Source organism: the organism of the source record quoted next, unplaced genomic scaffold (assembly GCF_019419815.1).
Source record: "Pyrus x bretschneideri cultivar Hongxiangsu unplaced genomic scaffold, Pyrus_bretschneideri_v1 Contig3, whole genome shotgun sequence".
In the NCBI taxonomy this organism is placed as follows: Eukaryota; Viridiplantae; Streptophyta; class Magnoliopsida; order Rosales; family Rosaceae; genus Pyrus; species Pyrus x bretschneideri.
Window position 1 is genome coordinate 6,702,043 of NW_025999612.1, and position 12,463 is coordinate 6,714,505.

The window sequence follows — 12,463 nt, forward strand, 5'->3', positions numbered from 1 at the left end:
TAATTATCATTTAATTAACTAGTTTTTCTTAATTATTTGTTTATTAAATAATGAACTAAATTTAAAATTTTGATTAATTCAAATAATGTGGCTATCAACATCAAATGTCACCTAAGATAGTATGAAAATGTGGTACAAAAATATGGTATGAATAGCATTACCCTTACTCCGCATTCTGAATTGAATATTTTACTATTTTAAAGTGTGTAGCCATGTTGATTTGCATGGGTAACACATCTTCTACAAAAACATAGGAAGATGGGCAGATCGGCTTGAAGTACTCTCCGTACTTGGTGTGCCTAAATGCATATCGGATTGGGACAAGGATGTCGGGAAAGAGTTTTTGGACTCTCTGCATGACTCAGAAGAAACATGACTCAAAACTTCAATCCTGCCCTATCATGCCTTGTCTGATGATCAAAGGGCTCGTTTGGTGCATACGAATGAAACGTGAGTCACTAACTTATAAAACTTAATTTATATTGAAGGTTAAATTAGAAAGCTCAACTCTTCTAATCTCACTTTTTATTGAGTAATTCATATTCAGTCTTCAAGTTATTTAACATTGAGTATAGTAAGTTATTTATTTCAATCTAATCTTGAACACCAAATAAGTTCAAATTGAATATGATGTAAGCTAAATAGTCAAAATGGTCCCTGAAATTTGTATAACATATCAATTTGGTCCCCGAAATTGAAAATCAATAGAAATGGTCGCTAAGATTGTCCACCATCCATCATTTTGATCATTCCATTAAAAACTCTGTTAAGTGTCCCGGAGCTCTTGGCCGGAAGTTTGGGCAATTTTCAAAGCTTCGTAACCCAATCGTTTTTTAACCAAATTCGACTTATAATATATCAAAATGAAGATAGAAAAGTTTAGAACAAGATTATACCATTTGAAAGTCCAATGATTACTGGAGATGGCCGGAAAATAACCTCAAAGTTGATTGGTTTGCGGGAAAATTGAAAAAAATCGCTGGAAACTGGGTGAACTTTAAACATTTATAGCTTCTTCAATACTCAACGAAATCAAGTGATTAAAAAATGAAAATCATACTTCTCGACAAGATGAAGAGAATGGTACCTTTCTTGACAGCAAATTCACCGTGGTTTGACCGGAAAACCGCTTGAAAGTGGCTACCTATTTTTGAAGCCATTTCCGGGCAAACCACAATGAATTAGCTGTCAAGAAAGGTACCATATCTCTTTGTCTCATCGAGAAGTATGATTTTTATTTTTGAATCACTCGATTTCGTTGAGTATTAAAGAAGTTATGAATATTTAAAGTTTACCCAGTTTCCAGCGAGTTTTCCAGTTTTCCCTCTGACCAGGCAACTTTGAGGCTATTTTCCGGCCATCTGCGGCAACCATTGGTCTTTTAAATAGGTATAATCTTGTTCTACACTTTCCTATCTTCATTTTGATTTATTATGGGTCGAATTAGGTTAAGAAACGATTGAGTTACGAAGCTTTGAAAATTGCCCAAACTTCCGGTCAAGAGCTCTCGGACACTTAACGGAGTTTTTAACTGAATGACCAAAATGATGGATGTTAGACAATTTCAGGAACCATTTCTATTGATTTTCAATTTCAGAGACTAAAGTGATGTGTTATGCAATTCTCATGAACCATTTTAACTATTTAACCTATGATGTATGTTAACTCACCAAACAAGGCCTCAAAGTGAACAAGTTCAGAGTTTTTTTTCGAAAGATGACATTTGCAAACCCGAACGACATCGTTTGGGGCACATGTAGGATATTATCTCAGAAATATCAGCCGAGTCCTACGGCATCACTTGGAACTTGGATTCATATATAATAATAATATAACCACACAAAATATCAGCAGAAAATATCAAAGTGTGATATTCTCTTGCCCAATAACATTTCATTTATCATTATCAGCACAATGTCAGCATCGCTTCATGAGTTTCTGTTCCGTGATGAGACACATAGAGAGAGCAAAATAGTGAAACAGTTACACTTCAGAATTTTTCCTCGAAGAATATCCATATTGCTGAAAACCCGGCTGGCGAGGCCTAATGGAAAGGAAAAAGATGGATCAAGTAGTAGTCAAGCACTGGCAGAGCCACGTTATGGGCTACCTTGGGCTATAATTCAGGTAGCTTTACGTGAAAAATAAAATTTTACATGTAATTTTTATTAATTCTTTAAGTCAGCTCACTATATATTTAGTCATTAATCTGAATTCTCTCGGTATAGTTATATAAAATTATACGATATAGTTTACAAACCGGCTCCTTTTCTGACATCTTTTTTCTCGTCACTTTTTGTACATGTACAAATTTAGATTTGTTTAAATTTTAACACTATTTGTTTAATAACGAAAAATTCTTGGCTCACCTTGTGAAAATTTTCTTAAGCAAGCTGATATTGTGAAAAATACAGTATCAAGTTTTTTTGTTATAAAGATTTAAATCTTTAAACTAGCCCACTCGATGAAAAATTCGTAACTCCAACATTGTAGTCGAGGAGGCTGTTAATTCACAGATGGTAGTAGAGATTGTTTTTCTAGATCCCAAATGTTCATGTCTAGTTTCTAACCAGCACAAATCCTATGATTCAACTTTGTGCTTCCCACTCGCTAGGAACATCAACTTTCGACTTGCATCTCACTGTGACGAATAACGTAAAAATTGAATCAGAACAGCAGCAGCCTCTTAAGTTTCCACTTGTACCTTTTCAGTAGCAAATGTTAAGTTGCGACCAATGCAAGGGCATATGGTGCGGTGTTATATATCACTCATCACGTGATGTTGAAGGATTAAGTTTTTTACACGGATCTAGAACTCTACTTTTGGAGGAGGACTTGGGCTGTCTAGATAAAGGGGGGCCAATTGCTGAATGATCGATTGCTTGGACTTTATTAGAACAGAGACGACAGATCCGTCAAAGAAGATATGAGTTGAGAGCCGACTTTGAGGCTGCTGTGATTGTATCAACCGTGACCACAATCCTCCATGATTTTATGTTGTGCTCCCTGCTGGACCACATGCATACAATGCCACATATTTTTCCGACCCCAAAATTTGGTGACTACTTCACCAAAAAAAATAAATAAATAAATAAAAATAAAAATATTGGTGACCACTAACTTTACACGTTTGGGCTCCAATTAGATAGACACGTGGTCGGTTGTGATTAGTTTTATGTTTTTATATAAACTAAGATTAAACTTCTTCAACAGCTTTTCTAATTCGAGAGATTTTTCATTGTGTCAAAACACTACAATTGATTAGAAACTTAAAATAAACATCTTGCAACCAATTGTATTATGACAATTGGTGTAATGATCCGTATTTCAGCGCATTGAAAAATTTCTCGTCTAATTCCTAGATCATTAGTATAGTGATTTTCCCTCCATTTTTTTCCTCATGCACTCTTATTTATTCAATCTACAACTATAAAATAGGAAAATGGTGTAAATGGAGAAAATAGAGCGTGAAAATCTTTTCCGGCTTCTATTTGGGAATGTGATTAGCGTTCACATGCAGTTTTCATAGTGAAGTTCTGTACGCAGAAAAACTATGAAGCAGTTCAAGATCAATGAAGTGAAAGAAAATGCAACTTTAAAAGAACCTCTAGGTTACTGTCATTCTTGCAGCACAAGAAATCCTTCAATCACATTTCCAACTTTAACGAATACGGCTATACGATCACTCTCCCTCTTTTCCCAAACATTTCTATTGCTTCTTTTTCTCTGATGTTCTACAATTAAGTTATATTCATTGCTCTAACAAAGAGAACAAGGAATAAGAGCTCAAATCGACTTCTCTTGAAATGGGGCAAAGCGCGGAGATCCACCATTGGGCTATTCCTCACTTCGCTTGACGATGGCATTAGCTGACGCCTCTGGAATCAGAACCTCCTACCGATTTTTGCAAATCTTCGGGCTACTCCGAATATAACTGCCTTTGTTAAGAGCCCTCGGTCAAGACTACAGGCAAGGGCGATAGCCCCACCGATAATTAGAATCTTAGGTATCGTCTTCCCTTCTGGTTTCTCCGATGAGTCCGACTTATCTGATTTTTCAAGCGCCATGGAATCGCTGGTGCTGTTTTCAACAGATCTCAAGTAGTCTGCACTGACTTTAGTGTTGATCTGAGCCATGTAAGCACACCGTGAAAGTGGGGCTTTAGAGGCTCTCTCTTTCTGATATGCACGCAAGCCAGGTTCGATCTTTTTAACAGTTCCCCACATGCCTTGCCGGACTCCAAATTTCGCAATTTCCCAAGGGATACCCATATCTTCGTGATGATAGAGTAAAATTTCACATGCAGTAAGCTGGCCATCCCCTCTCCTCGATTCAACTGGTTCATACCCAACAAATACAAGTCTTAGTGATTATTCCCAAAAGCTCAATTGAGATAAGAAAAAACACTGAAATTTCAATTTTAAGGCAATAAAAATTAATCTGCCAATTGCACACCATGACGAAGAGATACCCTGTTTTTAATAGGTAAATAAAGAAAGATATCTTTCATTTAGGAGGGCAGATTTGTTTTTTCATTTCAGAAAGCACTAAGATCATATGAGACTTCCGTTACCTGCTCGAATGCACCAACTTGAATAGTACAAGTCAACACGTCTAGGTTTTTCACGCCTTGGCACAGCAGAGGAGGGTACTCCCTGAAACATGTGATGTCACACCATTAGGTTAGCATCCTGAATTAATAACCTTAGAAAACAGAACTGTTGTACATGATGAGCGATATCACTAAATTTATTCCAAAACTAAACACAACCAGCTCAAAACAAACACTTGCAACAGTTACTAATACGTACACTCCGGAGTATAACTCGAAAAACGAGGTTCTTCTAGGACTCTCAACTTATTAGCATACAGAAGGAATTAAAATTGCTTTGGATATGAACTCAGTACAATAAACTGACCGGTAGCCTCAAATGTCCAAATCCGTAAATTATCAACAAAATATTTCAAGTTGGAAATTACTAAATTTGCGTCACTAGAAAGCTACATATAGCTTAGCAATTCAACTATTCATGACTTCAATCTTTAGCATACCAAATTTAACCAAAACTAGTGCATTAACTGTCATTATTTCACACAAGACATCCAACCTTGTCCAGAAAAAACAACGAAATTTGGATCCTAAAGGAATCCTTTTGACATTAATTTTCTTCTGCAAAACAGGTTACAGCAGCTTGTCTATGTGACTAGACTAGATAGTGCATTCATCTGAGAGGTTATATATATAGCTACATCTTCACTGTTTACATACCTTCGTTACGCAGTAGTATGTCCTTCCCGATTCCCAAATGCGACGACCGATCAGGTACTCTCTGTCGCTACAAAAGAATGGGAACTGTGTCCGAAACAAAGAAACAACATAAGTAATAAGCCAATGCAGCAACGGAACTCATGAATCAAAGGACAAAACAAAGTATCATGTTCTCACCTTGCGCACCCAGTGCACCAACATGGTTCCGGTGGTTGGACATTCTTCCAAAGTAGAAGCATGTACAAGCATGTCATCCCACTTTGCTCGAAACTCATCATCCCAGAAGAAATCCCTCAGTAACTCAGGTGTACAATCCTCATATATAGTACTACTGCGGTATTGTGGAGGTCCAGTCTAAAATACACAGGTGAAATCCAATTAGTTCAACTCGCCAACATAATACATACAAGCAAAACAAGACTGTGTCTCCAAGGACCTCGTTTATCCATTGAAACGAAAGGTAAAGACAACTACCTCGGGGTCTCTTCGCCAAGCTTGATAGCGCATAGCTGCGGTAGACCGATCCATCATATGGATCCATGTAGGCCCTCCATCTTTCTCCTCAACAAGCTGACATATGTGCTGTAAATCCTCCTTGTTCACATGACCGGAACTTTCTCTTTCAATCTTTGAGGTGCTGCCATATCACAACATTTATATTCATTAAGCTTAAGCTCTTATGTCTTACAAGTTAAACTGACCCAAATCCCCAATTTAACACAGCAAACACTAATCAAAGTTGTGAAATTGAACACATTAAATACCAAAACATGGAAAATTAAAGCAAACCCAACTTTTGAAATTAGTCAAAATACTCAAGAAAGTCAACGAACCTGAAATCCGGATTGGTGGTAGGTGGCAAAGATGGCGCGTCTTCCGGATTCCTATAGTCGGCAGGCCATGGAATGCAACTGGGCAGCTGAAACTTCAACGAGCTCAGACCCGGAATCGAACCGAAACACTTGGACGAACTCTGCGAGGACGAGGACGGGGATTCTTTTTGTTTGGAGATTGGGCAATCCAACAGGTCTCGGCCAACCAAGCTCGCCCATTTGGGCTTCCACGCCCACCCAACAAAAACCCCAACAATCACACCAATCCACAGAGGGATTATGAACATCATCAGCTCCCCCAGCACCTCCACAATCGTTGGTCGTCTCAGAATCTCCAGAAAAGCCGACGGCAACGCCATCGTCGGGCAGAAAAGCAAAAACCCGCAAGCGAAAAAAAGAGAAAAACCCTTGATTGAATCGGATACTGGTATGCAATAAGCACAGCGATTACCCGAGGGTTTCAGAGATGAAGGAGATAAGAAGATAGCAAAACCCCAATACCCAACAGAGAGGGGGGATATTAATTACTTATTAGATATATAAATACAGAGAGAAAAAAATAAAAATAAAAAGGGAGAGGAGGAGGAGGAAGCAGAGAATGATGAGATTTAGATATGGTTTATTTGCACGGAGAGAGAGAGAGAGAGAGAGAGAGAGAGAGGAGGAAGAAGACAGAGGAAAGCTGAGAGCCTTGGATAAGATTTCTGAGATCAGCGGTAGAGAGACGCGTTAGGGAGATTCCCACAGGCTCACAGAGGAGGGACTTTGTTGTTTTCTGGTGCTGCTATTGCTAGTGTTGGCCAATAGCTTCAACCAAAATGTTCAATTTCTATTTGTTTTTGTTTAATTACAATTTAATAAAAAAAGATGAGAAAAAGCGAGTTAGTTGTTGAGTGAAGGTGAATTTTCTGAGAAAATCTTAGAAATCAGTGTGTGTGTGTGTGTGTAAATGTTATGAATTGTGGATTTTGGGGATGATGAGTTGAAGAGGCTTTTGTATATATACCATGGGTGGTTAGGCTCTATGTGTTGTCTCCCCGCGGTTTCTCGTTTTCCACGTTCTCGGACTTGGATTTTTACACATTTCCTCTCTCTCTCTCTCTCGAATATTTAAAATGTTGGCTAAGAGAAAACATGTGTGATATGATTGTTTTTACTATTCAAAATGCCATGGGAACGGGAAGAGAATTCTCTCCGGATCCATTTGTGAATCCTTAGAAACTGAAAGATGATTCTCTTTGGATTCACATTATGAGGATCTTAGGGATCTTTACATTCTAACCGTTTATCGTATATTATGCAGCCAGTTTTCGTCAGATACTATTTGTGTTTACTTTTAAATTAAAAAAATCAAATGATTTATAACCGCACAAAACACGATGAATGGCTAAGATGAGTGGATCCCTAGGATTCCCACAAAATAGATCCGGATGGGATCCATTTCCATGGGAACTCTCTCAAAGTTTTACTCTTTATAAATTTTCTGTCACCTCACAGTTGAACGTCAATTTTCATGTCAACATTATAAAATATTGTGTCAAAAACATGAAGTGATAGAGAGTCCCACTTTTAAAATAGTCTTTTAGCATTTCTTTTTCGTTTTTACTAAATTCATCTAGATTATAAAGTTATAAACTCGTACTTAGGAGCAGAGTGAGGTGGATGCATGACTAACCAATTTAACTAAGTTATGAGGATGAAAACTCGAACTTAAGTACAAAATAGGGTGCACATTGTTCTAATTAGTTATTTTTTAGTCTACTATGTTTTAAAGTTTTAGGGTTGGAAAGTTGAGATGATGATAATCCTACGGTACCTAGTTTAGGCCCTTATTTTGTCCGGTTGACGATTAGATTAATCGATTTCCATCTTGAATTCTATTGGGCGATAATCTTTGGTACCAGTTTCTGTTTTTGCTGGTTGTAATTATCATCTTAAACTTAAGATGTATCACCACCCCATACCTCACATTAATTATCTTATCTTGATATATTGTATTACAAGGTTATATACACTCTATCTACTATTTGATCAAAATTATAAATGTAGGCAAAATGCAAAACATCGATAAATTCTAACTAATAGATTGATTAGGCTTCATTCAAAACGCATTTTAGATGATGATTGTATCGGTTGTTGGTCTGAACTAGTTAAAATTTGATGAACTCTTTCTCCTAGTATGATTAGTGATATTTTTTTTTTGTAAGTAAGAGATTTTAAGTTCGGATCTCGTAGATAATGAATTTAATACCAATAACCGTATTTGACTATATTGTTATATTTTAAAAAATTCCTATCATTGAGGTTTAATAATAAAACAGAAATGATGAACTATTAACTTATACGATACAGCGAGTTATATCACAAAAAATTCCTATCATTGAGGTTTAATAATAAAACAAACATGAGAACTTTATGACTAGCAATTTTGAATGGTTCAACACCGTTGGATGTCAAATGAAGCAGAATTCCAGCATTTGACTGATAATGCGCATATTCTTTCATTGGCGGCTTAATGTTGCCACTTAAGACTAGCAATTTAGAATTGACCTAATTCTTAATTAAGATGGTATGATGATCAGATAAGACATATACGACACAATTATACTACTACAGTGACATCTCATGCTAATAATATATTGACTTTTATTCACGTAGCGTTTTTTCATTAACAAAAATCACCACAGTGATGTATCCCTACTGTATAAGTTACTCATCACATGCTTCAACAAAACAATGGTGGAAGTAGAGCAATTGCTCCAAAAGCCTCCAGGGTCATATATAATCATCATTGGCTATAGATTGAGTGGATGAAGGTTAAGATGGTCAAATCATATACCATAATATTTGGTCAAATTCAATGAGGGTTTCAGCAATTTGGCCGGCGCCTAAGCATATTACAATTGCATAAAACACAACGGGGTTGCTTTCCATAATAATTAAGAGACGTAATGTATATTGCATGGTCTGCCCCTAAACTTGCTTCCTTGTACGCTTCTGAATTGGCCGAACTCCTTGACCCCTTTTGCATGGACATGCAAATTATATATATGATGTCTTGTTTACTGGTTTCTTTGTCAATTAAGTGGAATTCAACAAGGCAAAATCAAACCTTAATCTAAGCATGTGAACAGGTTGTAGCTAGCTAGGTCTTGGTCAATACAGAAGATTAATTTTCCTTAATCAACAAATCCGCTGAATGAGCATACTATACAGACCTAACATGTAAATAACCCCTCTCGTAACTGTGCAAGCGACGCGTAGGTTTAGCACCACCGTACGCCTTGCGATGTGACTCTAACGGAGACATTGAGTGAGAAGAACGAGCACCTTCCCCACTAGGCCGCAACATTGGGCGACTAGTGCTTGAAATGATTGCTTGAAAGAAACCAGTTGATGCCAGAATAATACAATATCGCAGTGAAACCGACCATATAATGGTTGAAACACTTGCATGCTTTCGTCGTGTAAATTATTTTATGTCCTTCAAGCTCTGTAGTCCGTCACCTTCTAATTTGACCTCCGACCTCACACACACACACACATACATTTATAGCTAGCTGCATGAGCTACACATGCATGATGGTTATGTTTGAAGAATAGACGAGTATTAACTTTATCAGGCTTTCCACATGTAAGCGTTTTCTAGTCAATTATTACAATTATTTTCATATATGGACGGACCATAATATAATATATTGGTCCAATTTACTTAGAATCTTTTATAATTCTTACTCTTCAGTTATCTTCGTAGAGTAACTAAAATTATAACACAATAAGCGGGATGGATGTGGGATATGGAAAGTAATGGTCTCTATTGAGAGTATGAATCTCACATCACAAAGTGGTGGTTAACGATATTTTCTACGCCTCCTTCGAGTGTTTGCTTTATTTTCTATTAAAATTATAACACAATAAGCAGGATGGATGTGGGATATGGAAAGTAATAGTCTCTATTGAGAGTATGAATCTCACATCACAAAGTGGTGACTAACGATATTTTCTACGCCTCCTTCGAGTGTGGGATACAATAAATGTTTTAATTGTTAGATCTTCGTTTAAATTAAAATTTAGCAATTCTAAAGTCTGGAGTATCACATATTCCTGAGGACCATATAATTTTTTGGGACTAGCTATAAGCCTATAACACACAAAAAATTATAGATTTACCATGAGGAAACAAAATAACTAACGCAACTAATGGACACTTGAACGGACATGATTATATCCATAACTAACTCCACTTCCATTTTTTTGAAGAAAATCTTCTATCAATCTTCTATTAGGACTATCTGTATACAGTAGCACATTCACATGAGATCGGCTTTCCTGCATATCGGTCCCATATCGAGAGACTACCTCATGTGAGCGTGCAGCCGTCCAAAGGGTTTTCTCCATCGACCCCATTACTTGAAAAGTTAAAGAGTTTTTAACCGCCAATGATTCTTCAAGAATTGACATCGTTGAGGAGGATGCGTATGTCACTGGGCGCGTAGACGGTGAATAATGAATTTCTACATCACGTACACTTCATATATATGATTTTGGAAAATCCCATCAGATGTGCTCACTTCACCTATCAAATATTGCATTTCGGCTGTACCACCGACCATGTCAATTCCTCAAATAGTTGATTACAAATTTGAACAAATGATTAAGGGATGTGCTATCCACACACTCCTTATTAATTTTGGTAATTTGATATTCTTCATTTTATCCAATCCGACGATGAAAAATTTGAAAGGTGGGAGAGAAATAAAAAACGGTGTGTAGATATCACACCTCATGATTAAATGAGTAACAAATTATGTACATAGTCATGGTTTATTAATATAATAAGACTATTTCCATACACAAAACTGGAACTATGTAAGTACTGAATTATCATAGTGGTTATGATATTTTTCTTCAACCCACCCCGTCTCATGTTCAAAACCCTCATAGTGTAGATTAATTTTGAAAATTGTCGTAATAAAAGACACCGACACTTTCAATACAAGTAAACCTCACACACAATTACAAAGTGTTGTACACTTGGTAATATGTTGTGAAATTTTAGTCTAAATCGACTTTCCAACAACCTAAAGTTAGGTTTATCTGTGATAAGACGACGTTGCCCGACGAGGGAACACACAAAAGGATGAAAAATCGTGTTAGTGCTTAACAGGTGTAGGGTTTGAAATGTCATCTCATCTCAGCTCTTTCGATTTGACTAGTTACCAAAATACACAGGCACAAGGTTTGGCAGGATGCACGAAGCCTGTTGGGACCTGCTTGAAAGAATTCATCATGAGAGAAACATTTTCCAAAAGGAAAGAACTTCTTATCAGAAGAGTACTAGCTCTTGTAAATGGTTGTTTTAGACTTGGGGGAGAACTTATGTCACCAAGACAAAATTCTAAATTCTAATGGCACAGTTATTCAATGAGTGCGTGTTAGCAGTTCATAATTTGAAGATAAAAAGTTAATATTATGATAGGAGGTCTTGTAAGAGTAATAATCCGTGATAAGTAAATACTAAAGAAAGGCTATGGAGTGGTGGTGCCACTAAGATCGTGTTTTTGTTACAAGATAGATTTTCGTTGTTAGCTCATATTGAATGCAAAAATCTAAATTTTATGCTCGTATTTTTGTATTTGGGTCTAAAAATGAAGAATGATTTACATGAATAAATTCAGTGTTAAATGACGTCTTGATCTATTGAAACAATGATATTTGTAAATTTTTCTTTTCATTAATTTTTATTATTAAACCAAAATACTATCATAGCGTAAATCATTCTATGTAAGTCCCTCTTTTCTATTAATTTCTTACAAGTTCTTTTTTTGCTCAAATCGCAATGACCCCAATCATTGCACATAGCAACACATTCTCTTCCCTCTTTGCTTTAGGGCCCACAATTTGATTTCATTAATTAAAAGCAATCTCAAATATTGATTCGGTACTTTGAAGGATGATGCTTACATTTATTTTTGGACCGTCCAAAAAAAAGCTTTCATTTGGATTTGACTTTACCTTTTGTGCTCCAACCGCAAATAAAAAAGAACAACTTACATGGAACAAGATTATTATCATTTTAGGATCTTAATTGGAGTGTCAAAGCAAAGAAAGAAACTTACATGAAACTAAATCATTGTAATTTTAGGGTCTTAATTCAATAATATTTGTTATATACTTACACATGTCAATGCATTATTGACCAGAACGCAACATGACAATGAACATATTCCATATAAGTCCTGCCAACCAAGGTGTCATAAAAAATGGAAAGAAAATAAAAACCCAACTTGCCAACCAGTTTCCATCCAAAGAGCATCAAACTTGGAAAGAAAGGATTTTGTCCATATTTTCTGACTCAAGA

General features: G+C 36.4%; 1 protein-coding gene across 1 annotated transcript; it reads right to left on the minus strand.

Moving 5' to 3' along the window:
* Nucleotides 1–3,578: 3,578 nt before the first annotated feature.
* LOC103950711 lies at nt 3,579–6,946 on the minus strand. The gene is made up of 6 exons (XM_009361935.3): nt 6,103–6,946; nt 5,744–5,906; nt 5,447–5,623; nt 5,270–5,353; nt 4,574–4,655; nt 3,579–4,336 (listed from the first exon to the last, which is right to left on the minus strand). Exons 1-6 carry the CDS (start codon nt 6,459–6,461, stop codon nt 3,885–3,887), a joined length of 1,317 nt encoding a protein of 438 aa, XP_009360210.1. The 5' UTR covers nt 6,462–6,946; the 3' UTR covers nt 3,579–3,884.
* Between the last annotated feature and the right edge of the window lie 5,517 nt (nt 6,947–12,463).

Bases quoted from the DNA above. Each gene is read 5' to 3' on its own strand.
- LOC103950711 (XM_009361935.3), bottom strand. From the start codon at position 6,461: ATGGCGTTGCCGTCGGCTTTTCTGGAGATTCTGAGACGACCAACGATT. The intron at 5,354-5,446 runs GTGAGAACATGA...TTTCGGACACAG, and splicing joins TGGTGCACTGGGTGCGCAAG to TTCCCATTCTTTTGTAGCGA. The intron at 4,656-5,269 runs GTATGTAAACAG...CACATGTTTCAG, and splicing joins CATACTACTGCGTAACGAAG to GGAGTACCCTCCTCTGCTGT.